This window comes from Pelophylax lessonae, assembly GCF_965119305.1.
Source record: "Pelophylax lessonae genome assembly, chromosome: 4".
NCBI lineage: Eukaryota > Metazoa > Chordata > Amphibia > Anura > Ranidae > Pelophylax > Pelophylax lessonae.
In genome coordinates, this window is record NC_138771.1 from 303,541,360 (window position 1) to 303,560,641 (window position 19,282).

The 19,282-nt window shown below is 42.2% G+C and overlaps 2 protein-coding genes across 4 annotated transcripts in view; one reads left to right on the forward strand and one right to left on the reverse strand.

Annotated features, from left to right (window-relative positions):
- Window positions 1–19,282, reverse strand: part of PARPBP (PARP1 binding protein) — a 169,611-nt gene that overhangs the window by 64,591 nt on the left and 85,738 nt on the right. The window contains exon 1 of one of the 2 annotated variants that reach the window (XM_082256499.1): window positions 357–422. The exons of the other annotated variant lie outside the window; for it this stretch is intronic. The gene's annotated coding sequence lies outside the window, so the exon portion shown is untranslated. Of the gene's footprint in view, window positions 1–356; window positions 423–19,282 lie in introns of those variants that run through there. 2 annotated transcript variants of the gene reach the window in all.
- The window catches only part of NUP37 (nucleoporin 37), a 153,454-nt gene that overhangs the window by 40,623 nt on the left and 93,549 nt on the right, over window positions 1–19,282 (forward strand). The window contains exon 2 of one of the 2 annotated variants that reach the window (XM_082256502.1): window positions 1,089–1,247. In XM_082256502.1, the coding sequence (XP_082112628.1) occupies window positions 1,092–1,247 (156 nt within the window). In that variant the 5' untranslated portion in view covers window positions 1,089–1,091. Of the gene's footprint in view, window positions 1–1,074; window positions 1,248–19,282 lie in introns of both variants that reach the window. The other variant, XM_082256501.1, reaches the window with a different exon arrangement.

The following is a 19,282-nucleotide window of genomic DNA, read 5'->3' on the forward strand; positions in this document are numbered from 1 at the left end:
CCACCCCAGACTCGCTCATCCATGTCTTTATGGACCTTGCTTTGTGGGTTCTCAGGCACTCCTGAATAACCCAGAAGGTACCACCCTGGTTAAAAAAGGCTGTCTTATGGATATTACAGCTCCATCCATTCATCCATCTGTTGTCTTCTCATCACAGTTTCCACTCTGCACCACTAGGGGGAGTCTGAATCACAGCAACACTGTATGGGGAAAGAGATTGCTCACTGCATGGAGCCAGAAACATCAGGAAGGGCTGGATATAGTGTAGTATTTGAAAACTAACTTTGCAAGAACAATAAAATTAAGAAAAACGCATCCAGATGCTAATTACATGTCAAGAACAATAGTGCACTTACTCCAATAGCTGCCATCTCTGAGACTAGGAACGGCGACGTGACGTCAGCTTGTAGGCCTGATGTGTTTTGTGCCAACGCATGCCTTCAAGGGACGCTAGTATCGGAGATCTGGGCTGCAAGCTGCAGGCCTTTTCTGCAGAAGCCGGACATGCACTGCTGATCACGGGTGCAATGCTTTCCAGGCTCCTGCAGGAAAAAATTATAAATATACTTTTTTTACTGTAAAAATGTGTGCATTTATTTTCTTTAAAAGTAAATAGAGATAGAATCAGAGTGTGGGGGGGTTACAGAAATTATAAATAAATAAAAATAAACTTTATTTAGCCTTTTATGATGTTAGCACAGCACAGAGTTAGAGCCCATTCAGACTAGCGCGACACGACTTTGGGGGGCGACCTGTGAAGTCGCGTGCACCACGACTTGCAGAGACTTCACATAATGGAAGTATATGCAAGTCGCCTCCAGGTCGCCCCAAAGTAGTACAGGACCCTTTTTCTAAGTCGGAGCGACTTGTGTCGCTCCTATTAGAATGGGTCCTGTGCTAATCAATGGACCGCGACCGAGCGCGACTTGCCAGGCTGACAAGTCGCGCTAATGTGAATGGGCTCTAAATTGTTTCTACAATTAAACTGTTACTACTGGAGCAAAGTAGCAAATTCGTGCTTATTTAGTAATTGCAGTTAAACTTACTTTACATGTTCAGTTTAGGTAAAAACAGAAGGCTAATTCCAGAGGATGAAACAAGACGCCACGAGAGGTGCCACCTACACAGTGGACTGTGAAGACTATGTACATGTGGTGGAGTTTAATCCCTTTGACTCTGAAAGTCCAGGGTCACTAATTGCCTATGGTGGAAACGATTTTGTAGCTATTGCTTCTTGCAGATTTCAGGTAAGTGCATTTAACATCTTATTGATTTTTTTTTTTTTTTTTGCTTTAATTCAAGGTAGAATTGAATTAAATGGCAAAATGTAATACTGTAATTTTTGCTTTTAAATCAAAATTCACATTTTTTACTTGGAGGCAAAGCAGCTACATGTACTCTACACTTGAAGGAGCTGAGACCAATATGTCCAGCATTAGAGCTCTGGGAGCTGTTTTCTTGGACCACAATAAACCTGTCGGGTGTTATTTAAAATAAGTTCTTGAAGTGCCATGCACCTCACTAGACATAGAATGCCTGCATTTTTTTTTTTTTACAAAGTTTTTGAATTCTATGAGTTCAAAGTTAAAGAGGACCTGAACTGTATAAGTTCTGCCAACAAAAAAAAGCAAGTTCACTTTTGGAACATGTTCCACCTGTCTTTTTAGGGTGGGACATATTCCAGCATCTGCAGCCTCTATCTCCTGTTGCCCTCCTGGATCTTCTCCTCACACCCGCTTTCACTATTTTAAAACAGTGTGGCCATGCAGGGCTACGCCTACACGGATGCACCATTCATTCACAGTTTCCAAGTGAATGAATGCCTATAAGTATCATCAGCCGTTGTAGCTGTCGGCTTGTAGTTTTCAATGTGCTGCGAGAGTGCTGGTGAGCGTCCTCGTAGTTCATTGATCTTCCTGCCCATATGAGGTATGAGCAGATAGCTATTCTAAAGAGTCTGCAGGAGCTGGACATTGCACCCGTGACCTGTTGGTCGCGGGTACAATGCTCCGCAGGCTCCTTCTAAATAAATAAATGCACAGGTTTTTTTACCGGAAAAAAATGTGCATATATTTATGTATTTTTTAAGTGAACTTGTCCTTAAAAGGACTAGTCATTGGTATTTTCTGTGGTTTCCATGCAGCCATTACTTTCCCCCATTACTGGCTTCTTATGCCTTGCTTTGTCTCAATGTGAAGTAGAGCTGCATGATTCTGGATAAAATAAGAATCACAATGTTTTTGCTTACGATAAAGATCACAATTCTCTCATGATTCTCGGCGTAACATCATCCTTTACATTATTCAAAAAAATTGGGCTAACTTTACGGTTTAGTTTTTTAAAATTTATTAAAGTGCATTTTCTCCCAAAAAAACTGTGTTTAACTGCTTGCCGACCGCCGCAAGTAGATTTACTGCGGCGGTCAGCCCCTGCCAGGCAGAGTGACGTTAATTAACGTCACTAGCCTGGGAGGGTCTGGGGAGCGAGCGCGCGCCCGCGGAGGCGCGCTCCCGCGCGGTCACGCACCCCCCCCGCGCGTGTGACCAGCGGACCCGATGTCCGCCGGCCACTCGGCGATCGTCGGGGGAAGAGGGAGAATGTCAGGCAGCTTGTGTAAACAAGCTGCCTGTCATTCTCATCGCTGTAAAGACACTGATTACTCGGATCTAGTATGTAGATCCGTTGATCAGTGTCCTTACAGCTAGAGCCACAGCCAATCACAGTAAGAATCACGCCCCTAGGGACACACACAGCCCCTCCCTCCCAAATAAAGTTAACCCCTTCACTGCCAGTGTATTTTTACAGTAACAGTGCATATGTATAGCACTGATTACTGTAGAAATGTCACTGGTAACCCCAAAAGTGTCAAAAATGTCAGTCAAGGGTCCGATCTGTCCGCCGCAATGTCGCAGTACCGCAAAAAAATCGCAGATCGCCGCCATTACGCGTTAAAAAAAAAAACAACAAAAATGACAAAAATCTTTCCCTTTTAGTAAACGCGATAACTTTTGCGCAAACCAATCAAAATACGCTTTTTGCGATTTTTTTTTACCAAACATAGGTAGGATAAAACAAATTGGCCAAAAATGTTAAAAAATTTTGATTTTTACATTTTTTTTTGGGGGAATTTCATATAAAAAAATGTGAAAAATATTGCTATTTTTGCAAAATTGTCGCTCTTTTTTTGTTTATAGCGCGTGATCAAAAAATCGCACAGGTGATCAAATACCACCAAAAGAAAGCTCTGTTTGTGGGAAAAAAAGGACGTCAAATTCGTTTAGGTACAGCGTCGCACGACCGCGCAATTGTCCGTTAAAGTCACGCAGTGCCGAATCGCAAAATACCCCCTGGTCTTTTAGCAGGAAAATCCTCCGGGGCTTAAGTGGTTAAAAGACTTCTGCGCAAATACAGTGTGACATTAAAGATTTCAACGATCGTCATTTTATTCTTTAGGTCTCTGCTAAAAAATATATATACAATGTTTGGGGGTTCTAAGTAAGTTTCTAGCAAAAAATAAATGATTTTAACTTGTAAGCAACAAATTTCAGAAAAAGGCTTAGTAAGAGGTTAAACTTCCCTCACTTACAGATGGAAATTCATTCCTTTGATATAAAAGAATGAAAAGATACATTGTAAAGCATTGTGTTTATAGTAATCTAGCAGCCTTAACAATGTTGATAAAAATAGTACAGTAATGGCATGACCAAAACTCACTCCAAATCTCATGAGACTACAAGACAGAGGCACTGTTTCAGATGATCTCAGACTACAGAACAGGAGTATCTAGTCAGGAAGTCCCATACGAATGATGTGCCCATTGGTCTTGCTTGACGTCAAGAGGAACATCGATAAGATCGGTCAGAGATGGGCAAGAAGAGATTCAGCAGACTGATCATGAAAACCAAATCCATCAGGGAGGAGGATAGTGGGACCAGAAATAGGTAAATATTACTTTGTGTTGCCCATTCCCAAGACCAAAGGAGCATTTGCTTTTTTTTGGGGTGGGAGAGATTTTTTTGTTTTTATATCGCTTTTTATTAAGGGTTTTGTAGTTATAAAATAACAATAGAAGCGGCAACAAAATACACCGTTAAGACAGTAGCATATATTCCCTCCTAATTTAGACCATGAGCAGCGCTTAGAGTCAAAATAATGTTATACAGTAAAATACAGTTACTTCAGGGATGGAAAGAAGACAGTTATAATGCGCAATATATCCTAAAATTATACCAACTTCCTACAAAAGAAAAGGGGTTAAGTAAGACTAATAAAATAAGACATCCCAAAAAATATTTAAAGGAAAACTACCACTGTCTCAACCAAGTACAGTGCTCTTTTGTCAGAATCGTGCCCACCGGTTATAAAACTTGGGTGACTATAGCATATAAGAAATTTTAGGCTCATGGCAGGACACAAAGTAAATCTATCAAAAAGTTAAAAGAAAAGTCCAGGCAAAACCTCACTAATACTAAACCTGCTCTGTGCCACAATCTAAACCTAATCTATCTATCCCTGTAAAGCAAAAATCCCTGTACTTTCCTATTCTGCAGCCGATCCAGTCCGGTCTCAGGCTGAGCTGTCGGCGACAGCTTCAGCGTGGAGGCGGATGCAGGAGAGACACTCGACAACGGAAGCCCCATAGTAAGTCTATGGGTGACGTCACTTCCCCATCATTACACAGCTTCCATCGCTGGAGACCGGACCAGAAGATCGGGTACATAAAAGGTAAGTACAGCGATTTTTACAGAGTTAGCTAGATTAGGTTTAGAATGTGGCACAGAGCAGGTTTAGCGTTAGTTAGGTTTTGCCTGGACTTACCCTTTAAGATGGAAATATCCATAAGGACACTAAGGATAGTGGAGCAAGGCCAGGGGTCTGTATCCATAATTCCCATAATTTATCAAATTTGCGATTGGTGCTCCTTTGTTGCAAGATCTGCCACTCTCTAAGCAGAGTGAAATTGACCTGTGTACGCCAATCCTCAATCGTTGGAGGGAGAGCCACTTTAGGTGATGCATTCACAACATAACTGATTGATTCTCAACTCCATTTGGCTTGAGTGATCAAGAGACTCTATTACTTTTTATGGCCCTTGCCTGTGTCTGTGACTGGTCTGGTATTGTCCATCTCCCCTTCTATATTCATGTGTCTCAAATCAGATCCTATATTGATCAATTGACAAATGCTTGCCTACTCAGCCTGTATAAATTTAAAGCAGCCTATGGGGAGGCGCAGACACCATGTCTCATTCTTGAGTGTTTCGGTCACAAGTGTATGACGATACAACAAGAACTCTGCTTCACTCTGGAAAGACGGCAAGCAAGCCAGCATTCGACATTTTAATTTATTTGAAGTCGGATTCCCACTCTCTATCCACAAACATGCTCCTTCTACTCTTCCATCTCACATCGGTGTCTTTCTTCCTCAAATTATCCTTACTTTACCTCTCCTCTCTACCCCACAGCATATATATATATATAATATATATATATATATATATATATATATATATATATATATATATATATATATATATATATATATATATATATATATATCTCACCCTAACTCCTACCTTCTCCCTACTACTGTACCCATCACCTCCTGCAAATACTGAACCCACATGCTAACCTAAACACCAGGGCAATTAGACATGTGCGCTCATACACATCCTACTCCCATCTTACCTTTCTCACCCTCCTAGCCTCAGGGGACATTTCTCCAAATCCTGGTCCTCCATTTTCTAACTGCAAACCACATATTCGGCACCCCTCCTCCTCTGGCAACAGCCGCAATCCACTCATTTTAATTTCTGTCCCCCTGCTTCCTAAAACCAGCCCTCCAATCTTATGCACCCTTTGGAATGTCCGCTCCATCTGTAACAAGCTCACATATGTGCATGACCTTTTTTTCTTGCATAGCTTTAACATACTCGCCATAACTGAAACCTGGCTTCAAAATTTTGACACTGCTTCTCCTACTGCCCTCTCCTATGGTGGGCTGCCCTGGACTCACTCCCCAGACCCAACAGACAGAAAGGAGCTGGAGTTGATTCCTTCTATCCCCACAAAGCACCTACCAAGTCCTTCCTATCCCTCCCTCTCTATCCTTCTTTTCATTTGAGATGCACTGTATTCGTCTGTTTTCTCCCATTTCTCTGAGGATTGTAGCAATTTATCAGCCTCCTGGACCAGTATGTTGCTTTTTTATGACTTCACTGCCTGGCTACCCTACTTTTTCTCCTCTGAAATACCCACTATCATTCTTCGTGACTTCAACATCCCTGTCAGTGTTAAAAGCCCAGCTACAACTCAACTTCTCAACTCAACCTCATTTTTGACCTAACCCAATGAACATGTACTTCCACTCACTCCAATGGTAATTCCCTCGATCTTGTATTCTCCCATCTCTGCACTCCTGGCAACTTCACCAACACCTCCTTTCCTCTCTCTGATCACAACCTCCTCAGTTTCACTCTGTCCTTTCCCCCAATCACCCATTGCTCCAAGCATTAAACAATTACTTGTATGAACCTTCGTCACTTTAACTTTTCTCTTCTCTATTCTGCTACTGACCACCTATATAATATAATCCCTGTCCTGGCCACCTCTGTTTACAACAGTTCACTCTAATCATCACAGGATGCACTTGCTCCTCTAACTACACGCAGAATCAGGCCCTGACCATTGCAAGCATGGCAAACTGACAACAGTAGAAATCTCAAGAGACAATGCTGTACTCTTGAAGGACTGGCGTAAAACCAAATGCCTGCTGGACTTCATCCTATATAAATCTTGGGGGCCAGAAACCAGAAAGCAAGCTACTCACTAGGGGGGAACCTCTGGGTGAGTCTAGGATGGAAAGGGACCTGGGGGTACTGGTAGACAACAGGCTTGGAAGTGGCATGCAATGCCAAGCTGCCGCAAGCAAAGCCAACAGAATACTGGGTTGTATAAAAAAAGGGGATTCACTCCAGAAATAAAGAGATTATTCTTCCACTCTACAAGACTCTGGTCCGGCCACATCTGGAGTATGCTGTCCAGTTCTGGGCACCGGTCCTCAGGAAGGATGTGCTGGAACTGGAGAAAGTCCAGAGAAGGGCAACAAAAATAATTAGGGGAATGGAGGACATCAGCTATGAGGAAAGACTACAAGCACTGAACCTATTCTCTCTGGAGAAGAGACGATTGAGGGGGGATATGATATCAATGTACAAATACTGTACTGGCGACCCTAGCATAAGGAACAAACTATTCAGAGAAAGGAGATACAATAAGACACGTGGCCACTCACTAAAACTTGAGGAAAGGCGGTTTAACCTTAAAGTGCGTAAGGGGTTCTTCACTGTAAGAGCGGTAAGGATGTGGAATTCTCTTCCGCAAGCAGTCGTATCAGCGGGGAGCATTGATAGTTTCAAAAAACTATTGGATGGACACCTTAAAGACCACAACATACAGGGGTATACAATGTACGGTTAAAAGCAAACACACACACACATCATAGGTTGAACTGGATGGACTTGTGTCTTTTTTCAGCCTCACTAACTATGTAACTATGTAAATCTGCCCTCCTAAAATACAATTCCTGCCTCCATGCTGCCAAACAAGCCTACTTTGTCTCTCTCATTGATACCTTGTCATCAAGTCCCCATCAGCTCTTCTCAACCTTTAAATCTCTGCTTCGTCCCCAACCCCCTCTACCCACTAACTTACTCACTGCCCAGAAGAGATTGCCAATCACTTCAAAGACCAGATTGATCCAATACATGAGGACACCCGCACTATGCGTACACCTTCCCCACTTAACATACCTTGCCTAACAGCACAGTCAACACTCTCCTCTTTTGAACTCTCCTCTTTTGCTACTACTGAAGAGGTTACAAAAATTTTCACAGATGCCGCCCTAACCAATTGTCATCTGGATCCTATTCCCTCACAACTACTACGGTCACCCTCTTATTCTATCCTATGCTCCTTCACTCACATTTCAATCTCTCCCTCTTTAGTGGCACCTTCCCCTCTCCTCTAAAACATGAGCACATCACTCCCCTGCTTAAAAAGCCCTCACTGGACCTCACCAACCTGAACAACTTAAGACCCATCTCACTGCTCCCTTTTACTTATAAACTTCTAGAACGCTTAGTCTACAACCATCTTGATCCCTTACAGTCTGGCTTTCGCTCGCAACACTCCACAGAAACTGCCTTACTAAAACTCACTAATGAGTTACTAACTGTTAAAACCAATGTCCACTACTCCATACTTCTATTATTTGACCTCTCCACGGCCTTTGATGCTGTCGACCACCCGCTTCTTCTTAAACTCAGTTCTCTTGGCCTCCAAGATTCTACTTTCTTGGTTCTCCTACCTATCACAGTGCTCCTTCAGTGTTCCCTAAAACTCTATCTCCTTCTCTCCATTGCCCCTTTCTGTGGGGGTTCCCGAAGGCTCTGTTCTTGGACCCCTTCTCTTCTCTATCTACACCGCCTCCCTTGGTAACTTTGATAACCGCCCACGGCTTTCAATACCAATATCAATACGCCGATGACACTCAAATCTATCTGTCTACTCTTCTTCACCTCACTCCTTTAGTCTCCTCTTGCATTACTAACTTACTGACATATCAGCATGAATGTAGCACCACTTCCTCAAACTAAATCTCTCTAAAACTAAGCTGGCAATATTCTCGCCCCCCTCCATGGCTCAAAATCAGTAATGCAGCCATCAATCCCTCCTCTAATGCCGGGGTACTAGGTGTAATCCTAGACTCTGACCTGTCTTTTCAGCTACAAATTCAATCGTTGTCAAAAGCTTGTAGACAAATTCAACCCTTTTTAAAACTGAAACCACCAAGCTACTCATTCACTCCCTTGTTACCTCTCACCTTGACTATTGCAACTACCTCTTCATAGGCCTACCTCACAATAGGCTATCACCTCTTCAGTCTATCAGGAATGCTGCTGCCAGGGTTATCCACCTTACGAACTGCTCAGTGTCTACCACCCCTCTCCGCCAGTCCCTACACTGTCTCCGGATTGCCAAGCAAATTAATTTTGAAATACTAACCACATCATACAAAGCCATTCACAACTCTGCCCAGAGCTACATCACCAATCCTGTCTCCAAATATCACCCAAACTGTCCTCAGTTTGGAGACCTTTTTTGACAACAAGAGACATTTTTTGACAAATCCTTTATTAAAAATGAAGAATCTCCCCCGTCGTAGCTCCAACATGTCTTCTTCCTCTGGTCTTCTCCCTCCGGCTTCTCTTTTCCGGTAATGTGTCCTCCGGTCTTTTCCGCTGCTGCTGTCCTTCTCTGACGCTGGCTCCATTTGTGCCAGCTCCAATCTGCGCCTGTTCTTATATAGCCACGGGGGCGTGTGTGGCTATCCGTATGATGTCACCATAAGACGCTGTCACTTGGTGTCGCAAGGGGGGCGGAGTCTTTTATGGTAATGTCACCGGATGTCCATGCCCAATGGCTATATAAGAAGCGGCAGAGAACGGAGCTGGCACGACGACGGGAGCCAGCGTCAGAGGAGAAAACGGTTGGCGGCCGAGAAGACAAGAGGAAGAACACATCACCGGAAGGAGAAGACTAGAGGAAGAACAAACCACCAGAGGGAGAAGACCGAAAGAAGACACGTTGGAGCTACGACGGGGGACATTGTTCATTTTTAATAAATGACTTGTCATAAGCGTCTATTGTTTTTATGTGCACCGCACTGCTTTTTTGGGGGTGAATGGGTAGGGGTACCTCATACTCATTCACATCAGCGGGGTGGGCAGGATCTTCGGGCATGTGGCCTGGTATGGTCCAGGAGGGGGGGTGCCTGCTCATTCCCCCCCCCCCTTTCCTAACTGCCGGGATTCATGCTCGGATAAGGGTCTTGTAAGGGAACTGCGACCCCCACAATGTGCTTGTGTGCTTCCATCAGAATACTGCTTCCTTTAGTCTTGAACATAGATATCAGAAATTCTAGCCGCGCGCCATACAAAACTAGCCGAGGATAGCTTGTATAAGATCTGGAACATTTATTGAACAAGAATTCAGGTCTTTTATACACTTGGGAGGTATGTCAGTGACCATCCAAATATTTACCCAAAACATCACACAATGGTTAGATAACGAGGGTACAGCTGACACAAGGCTAATCCCATCATAGAAGATCCTCCAAGAGTTAATCAAATCAGCCACTAGACAGAAACAATATGAATGAATGGGAATCCACACCTAGACAATGCTTTGATTATTTAGGAGTCACAGACTTCATGGCAACAGGCTATAGGTCTCACAGTGTAAAGTGGGATTAAATCTTCGTATATTTCTTGAGGTATATTGTTGATAAATATTACTATCCTATTTGAAGTAATCCAAACCATATTCTCAGTCCATTAAGCGGTCCGTCATTTTCTTCATCACCCTGTGCCCCTAATAGGCACAGGGTGACTTGCACATAAGAGGGGTCTAGGGAGCTGAGAGAGGGATTTCTCAACCTCTCTAAGGTAAGCTGGGTTCCACGGCCCCCCCGACCAAAGTGACTCCCATCACAGGCCTGGTATGGATTTTGTGGGATGACCCCATGCCATTTTTTTTCTTTCTTGGCGTGTGGTTTGTCCTCAAAATCCATACCAGACCGAAAGGGGCCTTTTTTTTTTTTTTTTTTTTTTTTTTGTCTTCTCAGAAAAATAAATCCGCATCTGGTAGAACTAAAACTACATTTTAATCCTGTAAACTATTGGTTATATTGTAAATTTTGAAACGGCAGATTGTAGGAAGGTGATATATCTTTTTTTTTTTTTTTTTTTTCTGTATCTTTTTTAGGTCTATTCTCTGTAATCTGTTTCAGTCCCTTTCCTGCCAGGTCCATTAGTGTAATGGCAGAACTCCGGCACTGACTGCACATTTGGTTTTAAAATAGTCAAGCTTTTTTTTTTTAATAGAGTGGAGAGGTATTGGAACACCTGCCTGGTTTTTATTGTTGTCTGTGCCCATTTGGGAGATTCACCCTGTCTATTTGTCCTGTTAATAGTTATCATCAAGAGAGTAAAAATAAAAGAAAATCCAAAATGTTAGGTTGTCACCAGAACAGGAAAAGAGGGGATATGTTCCAATGGGGACACTAGTTCTGGTTGTTCTGGTGACAATCGGGGTTTCCCTCTTTTTGGAGCCATTTTTTCTCGCTTCCTGTTTTGGCTATGGGACAAAAGGTAAAGGGGAAATTTCCCCAGATAGTAAGAACAAGTACTGACAAGGGTTATAAACCTCTTACTGTGTCAAAAAAGAAACCAAAGCCTTTAGTTTTCATTTAAATTAACACTTATGGCTTAATAAAATCTCATCCCCAGCATCCCTTCAATGTGGATTCTTAAGTGAGTCTCACTGATTTCCACAGCAAGGACACTGTAAATGCAGTACTGAGCACCTTTTGGGTAAACTTTCATTATCTGTCTATCAATAACTACAGCAAAGACATAGGAGGTCTGTTTTTTTTCTCCATATGACTTGTAAAAGCCATTCCAAGTAGGAGGGGTGTGAATCGACAGACGGGCTGAGGGAGAGTAAAGTTCAGGGTGAGCAGGTGAACTTTTTGCAAGGTAATGCGAGATGTTGGCATTGGCCCCAAATTGTTAAAAAGTGGATTAGTTAAAGTTGCATTGAGCCAAAAGAACATTGCCTGAAATAGTCTTCAAAACATTTAAATTGGAAGGGAACAAAACCTTCTGGTTATCTAAAATGTAACAAATATTTCATGTGCTAGTGAAACCTCTTGTAAGTTAATAAAAATCTTATATTTATTTATTATATATACATTTTTTTTTTTTTTTATTAGTCCCAGATATGTAACTAACATAGGACTTTGTGTAACCACATAGGTTTTTGTGATGTTCCAGAGCCAAGTAATGCCTCGTACACACGCCTCGATAGTTGGCCGTGAATTTACGTCCGATCGGCCGATTTTCGGCTTGTTAGTATGATGCTTCCGACAACCGACTCCGACTTTTCGGCCGAAAAAAATCTGGTGTGCAGACTATAAAATTTTTGTTGGCCGTCACCACAACGGCTGATTTTCCGTCAGTCAGTACAGAATTCGGCAGACAAAAATCTGATGAGCAAGACTGGGCATGCTCAGAGATGAAAAAACACACATGGAAAGTAAACCATCACATAACATCACTTCTGAAGTAGATTTTTGTTGGCCGAGAAAATTCGTGTGCAGTCAAGAGCACATTTCAACCAACACAACAACACTGGACAAAAGTCGGCCGATCGGTCGGCCTATAATCGTTGCGTGTGTACGAAGCATTAGAGTAAGAATTTTCTGAGACTTTAACTAAAATTTTCTAAAGCAACATTAAATTGTGTTCAGTAGACATGTGGCTTGACAATGAGATGGTAATTATGACGATAAAACTTATATCAAAACCATCATATGAGGATGTATGCATCTACAAAATAAAATCGACGTAACAAAAGCTATATATAGTATCTGATATATGCTGATTAAACACTTAGACCATTGATGAGAGATATATATGTATGTAATAAGCCTATGTCAAATTTTAAAAACCGCCTAACTCGTGCACTCCAAATGGCTGTCGGACCCTGAAGGGGGGGAGGCAAGGACACTAAAAATATTTCAAAGAACACTACACTAGCCAAATAAGTATTGTTTTATTAAGTTCAAAAATATAGCAACCAAGATTCAAGACTACAAAAAAAAACATTTTTAAACTAGAAATAAATTTAAAATAAATACATTTTAAATAACAAACATGTTTTACTTACCTGCTCTTTGCAATGGTGTTGCACAGTTTGGCCCCAAACCACTTCTGTGTTCCCCCGCCAGCGCTTTAGACTCCTCCACTTCTGCATGTGCCACTGTAGTAAGCTGTTTTGGGTTGGGGGTACATATGCCGACTCGCTCTCCAGCTGGGCTGTGTGCATCTATAGACCCACACAGTGTGTTGCTCGGCCCTACCACCTGCTCCCTCCTCACAGGATTTGATTGACGACAGCAGGAACCAATGGCTCCTGTTGCTGCCTCAGTGTTCTGTGAATGCAGGGAGAGAGGCACAGCTGGATTGAGTGAGCACTATTGTGGAATGGGGGGGGGGGGGGTGATAGAAATCCTGGGAGATTGTTTTACATTAATGCAGGGAATGCAATAAGGTAAAAAAAAATGTCTTGCCTCTTTACCCATTTCAATGTTATAATAAAACATGGTTTTTATTATATAGATTGTGTTGGTGCCTTTAAAAGGCCCATACACCCACTATAGATAATATACCCACTGCAAGATAATGCACCTGGGGCGTAAAAACCCAAGGGCAGAATATAGAATATTTGACACAGTCCTGACCTCAGTATCTGAGGAAAGGGATTTAGGAGTAATTATTTCAGAAGACTTAAAGGTGGGAAGACAATGTAATAGAGCAGCACGAAATGCCAGCAGAAAGCTTGGATGTATAGGGAGAGGTATAAGCAGTAGAAAGAGAGAAGTGCTTATGCCGCTGTACAGAACACTGGTGAGACCTCACTTGGAGTATTGTGCGCAGTACTGGAGGCCATATCTCCAGAAGGATATAGATACTCTAGAGAGAGTTCAGAGAAGAGCTACTAAACTAGTACATGGATTGCAGGAAAAAACTTACCAGGAAAGGTTAAAGGACCTTAACATGTATAGCTTGGAAGAAAGAAGAGACAGAGGGGATATGATAGAAACTTTTAAATACATAAAGGGAATCAACTCGGTAAAGGAGGAGAGCATATTTAAAAGAAGAAAAACTACCACAAGGAGGACACAGTTTTAAATTAGAGGGGCAAAGGTTTAAAAGTAATATGAGGAAGTATTACTTTACTGAGAAAGTAGTGGATGCATGGAATAACCTTCCTGCAGAAGTGGTAGCTGCAAATACAGTGAAGGAGTTTAAGCATGCATGGGATAGGCATAAGGCTATCCTTCATATAAGATAGGGCCAGGGACTATTCATAGGATTCAGATATATTGGGCAGACTAGATGGGCCAAATGGTTCTTATCTGCCGACACATTCTATGTTTCTATAGAACTTTCCTTCTAAATATATTTAGACCCGGATGTTGGCACTGTTTGTAGTCTCAAGTCACTTGAGTTGTCTTCTTAAGCGTACAACGCAATTGACCAAGAGGTCAGAGACTATGGGCATGCTAAACGGAGATCGTAATACCTTACATGAGAATGCTAAAGTGCACTGCTATTATAGCCTATTTACATAAAAAATAAGCTGCATTGGATGTTTCTCTCAAGAAAGGAGAAAATGGATGGGCAGACAGAAATAAACAAAACTATTGTTTACTAGGAGCTATTTGAAAAAATATCTTTCCTTCACTGGCTAGATTAAACATACTGTCTGCAGGTGCCTGAAGAGCCACACAATTACTACCAGAGGGCTACAGGCTAAGCACCAGGAAACTATATATATATATATATTTTTTTTAACACACCTCCTTCTTAATGCCTCTTGGAAAGAACAAAGCCCCTTTTGGCACTTGTAGGGTTGTCCCTCTCAAACAATTCTAAAAAAGTGATCTGCACCAATGTCTTAGGCCGGGCAGCAGGAACTGGCTGAGATTCAAACTGGTAATGGGCGGGCTGAATGTACCAAGTAGAGCAATCAACTGGGGTACAACCAGTCTGCCAGGTTCGCTTCCAATTATCGCAAGCTGCTGCTACAGCCACTAGCAATGATAACGATCTATATAAAAAGATTATAGCAATTCGATAGATTATGTAATAATAAAATGCCCATCCATAAATGGCGCCTCCACAAGGGGATTAGAAGCAGAATTCAGTAGGAACTACAGAGTATAAAATAGAAGAGAGGCGCCTCTAAGTGTAGCAATATGGTTACATTTAATGAAGGTTCAACATTTAGCAACTCACGTGGTTGGTGATTGAAAGAGGCACATCTAAGTATACAAGCATCCAAGGTAAAGCTGTCCACATAGACCATCCTCTGCAACTACCGGCTCAAACCACTGTCAGTCTGCAGTCGTGACAGGGAAGACTACCCTGCAGTAGTGTGATCTGAAAGCGAGGCTTGATGCACCTGTGGAGCGCGGTGTGGAAGGCATGACGTTGATGGCGGTGCGGAGCACGGTCTTTGCGGACATCTTTGAGCCGGATGTGCCTGCTTTAATCATCAACCATGTGCATTGCTAAATATGTACCACCATTAAATGTAACCATATTGCTACACTCTCTTCTCTTTTATACTCAGTTGTGACATGACGCTTCTTGTATATTAACCACTTAAGCCCCAGAAGATTTTACCCCCTTCCTGACCAGGTCCTATTTTGCAATTCGGCACTGCGTGATTTTAACGGACAATTGCGCAGTCGTGCCACACTGTATCCAAATTAAATTGACGTCCTTTTTTTCCCACAAACAGAGCTTTCTTTTGGTGGCATTTGATTTTTTTGACCATGCGCTATAAACAAAAAAGAGCGACAATTTTGCAAAAATAACAATATTTTTCACATTTTTTTTTATATGAAATTCCCCCAAAAAAATGTAAAAATCAAAATTTAACATTTTAGACCAATTTGTTTTCTGCTACATATGTTTGGTAAAAAAATCGCAATAAGCGTATTTTGCTTGGTTTGCGCAAAAGTTTTTGCGTTTACTAACTAAGGGAAAGATTTTTGTCTTTTTTCTTTTTTCTTTTTTTTTTTTTTTGCGGGACTGTGACATTGCGGCGGACAGATCGGACCCTTGACTGACATTTTTGACACTTTTGGGGGTACCAGTGACATTACTACAGTAATCAGTGCTATAAATATGCACTGTTACTATAAAAATGACACTGGCAGGGAAGGGGTTAACTTTATTGGAGAAGGAGGGGTTAAGTGTGTCCCTAGGGGCGTGCTTCTATCTGTGAAGGGATGTGGCTTTTTGTAAACTAAGAGAGAAATACGATCCTGCATAGCAGGACCGTATGATCTCTGTTATTACACAGGGGAGAATGACAGGCGGCTTTGTTTACATTAGCCGCCTGCCTTTCTCCCTCTCCACCCTGGACGATCGCGAGTCACACCCGCGGGGGGGTCCGCGAACGAGTGGGGGCAGGAGCGCGCCTCCGGCGACGCACACTCGCCCCCTAGAGCCTCACAGGCTAGCGACGTAGTACTACGTCGCTTTGCCTGTGAAGGGCTGACTGCCACAGTAAATATACTGATAGCAGTCAGCAAGTGGTTAAGACATTGCTGGTTTATCAAGTCAAAATTTATAAAAAAAAATTTGCTTGTCTTGCAAAATGCTCTTAATCCAAAGTTTTACTGTAATTGGTACTGTACTAATAAGTAATAGTAATAAGTATTGTGCTTTATTTGCAAAGTCTTTTTATCATCCATCTCTATCTTCCATTAATGGAGAATGACATGAACTGTCAAAATACTACTAATTAGAGCTGCATGATTCTGGATAAAATGAGAATAACAATTTTTTTGCTCTGAATAAAGATCATGATTCTCTCCCGATTCTCGGTGTAGCATCAGCTTTCACGCTATACAAAAAGTTGGGCTAACTCAACTGTTTAGTTTTTTTGTTTTTTTTTTGTAATTCATTAACCACTTCTGGACTGGGCCTTTTTCTGACATTTGTTGTTTACAAGTTAAAATCAAGTTTTTTTTTTTTTTTTTGTTGCTAGAAAATTACTTACACCAAACATTATATATATTTGTTTTAGCAGAGACCCTAGAGAATAAAATGGATATCGCTGCAATATTTTTTATCACACCGTATTTGTGCACTGGTCTTACAAACGCAATTATTTTGGAAAAAAAATTCACTTTTTTTTTTAATTAAAAACTAAGAAAACAGTAAAATCAGCCCATTTATTTTAATGTGGAAGATAATGTTACACCGAGTAAAGTAATACCCAACGTGTCATACTTCAAAATTGCGCATGCTCGTGGAATGATGAAAAACATGGGTACCTAAAAATCCCCATAGGCGACATTTTAAACATTTCTACAGGTTAACAGCTTATAGTTACAGAGGCGCTCTAGGGCTCAAATTGTTGCTCTTGCTCTAACGATCGTGGCGATACCTCACGTGTGGTTTGAACATCATTTACATATGTGGGCGCGACTTGCGTATGCGTTCACTTCTGCGAGCAAGCTAATAGGGATGGGGCACTTTCATTTTTTTTCACCCTATTTATTTTCTTTTTTTTTTATTATTTTAAGCTGTTTTTGTTTTTTAAAAATGTTTTGATCATTTTTACTCCTATTAAAAGGAAAGAAAACATCCCTTGTAATAGAAATAAGTATGACAGGACCTCTTTCATGTGAGACCTGGGGTCAAAAAGACTTCAGATCTCACATCTACACTAAAAAAAAGAAAAAAGTCATTTGTTTTCATGATGGGGAAAAAAAGGGGACTCTCAAAATCCGTTGCTAGGAAGCAGCGTATGACGTTGCTCCGATCCTCCAAGGCCATAGAATCGAGTGAGGGCCATCACATCAGTGAGGGCCACTGAGAGGACAGCAGACCAGATCATTTTCCCTGCTATTGGCGGATCCGGAAATCGGGAAATACGACCGGCAAGCGGCAGGGGGGGTGACACCTCTCCCATCGCCCATAAGAATGATTCCTCGGTGAATCCGTTGCTGGGACCACCCTTTATGTTAAAGCAGACCACCCGTCGCAGTTTTACTGCGACAGGCAGCCCCTCCTGCGCGAACTGACGTAGGTATAAGTCGGACGCGTGCCTGCAGCTAGGGGGCGAGCGCGCCCCCACTTGTCAGCGGGGACTCCGATGCACGGGACTGGCGGCTCCACTGAGAGAGGACCATCAGCTGTTGTAAACACAGCTGACAGTTTTTCTCTCTGGAATGATCAGAGTGCCTGTGATCCTTCTATATAGGATCATAGGTCTCTGTGATCATTTCAAAAGCCCAACCCCCATAAAGTTAGAATCACTCCCGTAGGCTCACATTTAACCCCTTGATCACCCACAGTGTTAACCCTTTCCATACCAGTGTCATTATTACAGTAACAGTGCAAATTTTTAGCACTGATTACTGTAGTAATGTCACTGGTCCCCCCAAAAATGTCAGTTAGGGGTCTAATCTGTCTGCCGCAATGTCGCAGTCCCGCAAAAAATCGCAGATCGGCGCCATTGCTAGTAAAAAAAAAAAAAACAATAAAAATGATATGTCTTTCCCGTAGTTAGTAGACGCGATAACTTTTGCGCAAACCAATCAAAATATGCTTAGTGCCAATTTTTTTTTTTTTTTTTTTTACCCCAAAAATATGTAGCAGAAAACAAATTGGCCTAAAATGTTGATTTTTTTTTTTTTTTTATATAGCAGAAAGTGGAAAATTATTTTGTTTTTTTTGTTTTTCAGAATTGTCTTTCTTCTTTTTTTTTTTTTTTTTTTGTTTAGTGCAAAAAATTTAAATCACACAGGTGATCAATTCCCACCAAAAGAAAGCTCTATTTGTGGGAAAAAAAAGAACATACATTTTATTTGGGTACAGCGTCGCACGACCACGCAATTGTCAAAGTAACGCAGTACCGAATCGCAAAACATGGCCTGATCATTAAGGGAGCAAATCCTTCTGGTTAAAAAACTACTGGGGGTTATGGCAGCTATCTGCTGCCATAACCCCGGTATTTAACATCACAGTACCGACGTAAATACACGGTGGGCGGTCCGTAAGTGGTTAACCACTTGCCGACTGCCTAACGCCGATCTACGTCGGCAGTCAGCCCCTCACAGGCAAAGCGACGTAGGTCTACGTCGCTAGCCTGTGAGGGTCTAGGGAGCGAGCGCGCGCGCGCGCCGCCGGAGGCGCGCTCCCGCGCTGTCACGCACCCCGCCCCGCGCGTGTGACCGGCGGACCCGATGTCCGCCGGTCACTCTGCGATCGTCGGGGGAGAGGGAGAAAGTCAGGCGGCTTGTGTAAACAAGCTGCCTGTCATTCTCCCCTGTGTATGAAGGATGATCATACGGTTCTACTATGTAGAACCGTTGATCACTGTTCATACAGCTGAAGCCACAGCCAATCACAGTTAGAATCACGCCCCTAGGGACACACATAGCCCCTCCCTTTCAAAAAAAAGTTAACCCCTTCACTGCCAGTGTATTTTTACAGTAACAGTGCATATGTATAGCACTGATTACTGTAGAAATGTCACTGGTAACCCCAAAAGTGTCAAAAATGTCAGTCAAGGGTCCGATCTGTCCACCGCAATGTCGCAGTACCGCAAAAAAAATCGCAGATCGTCGC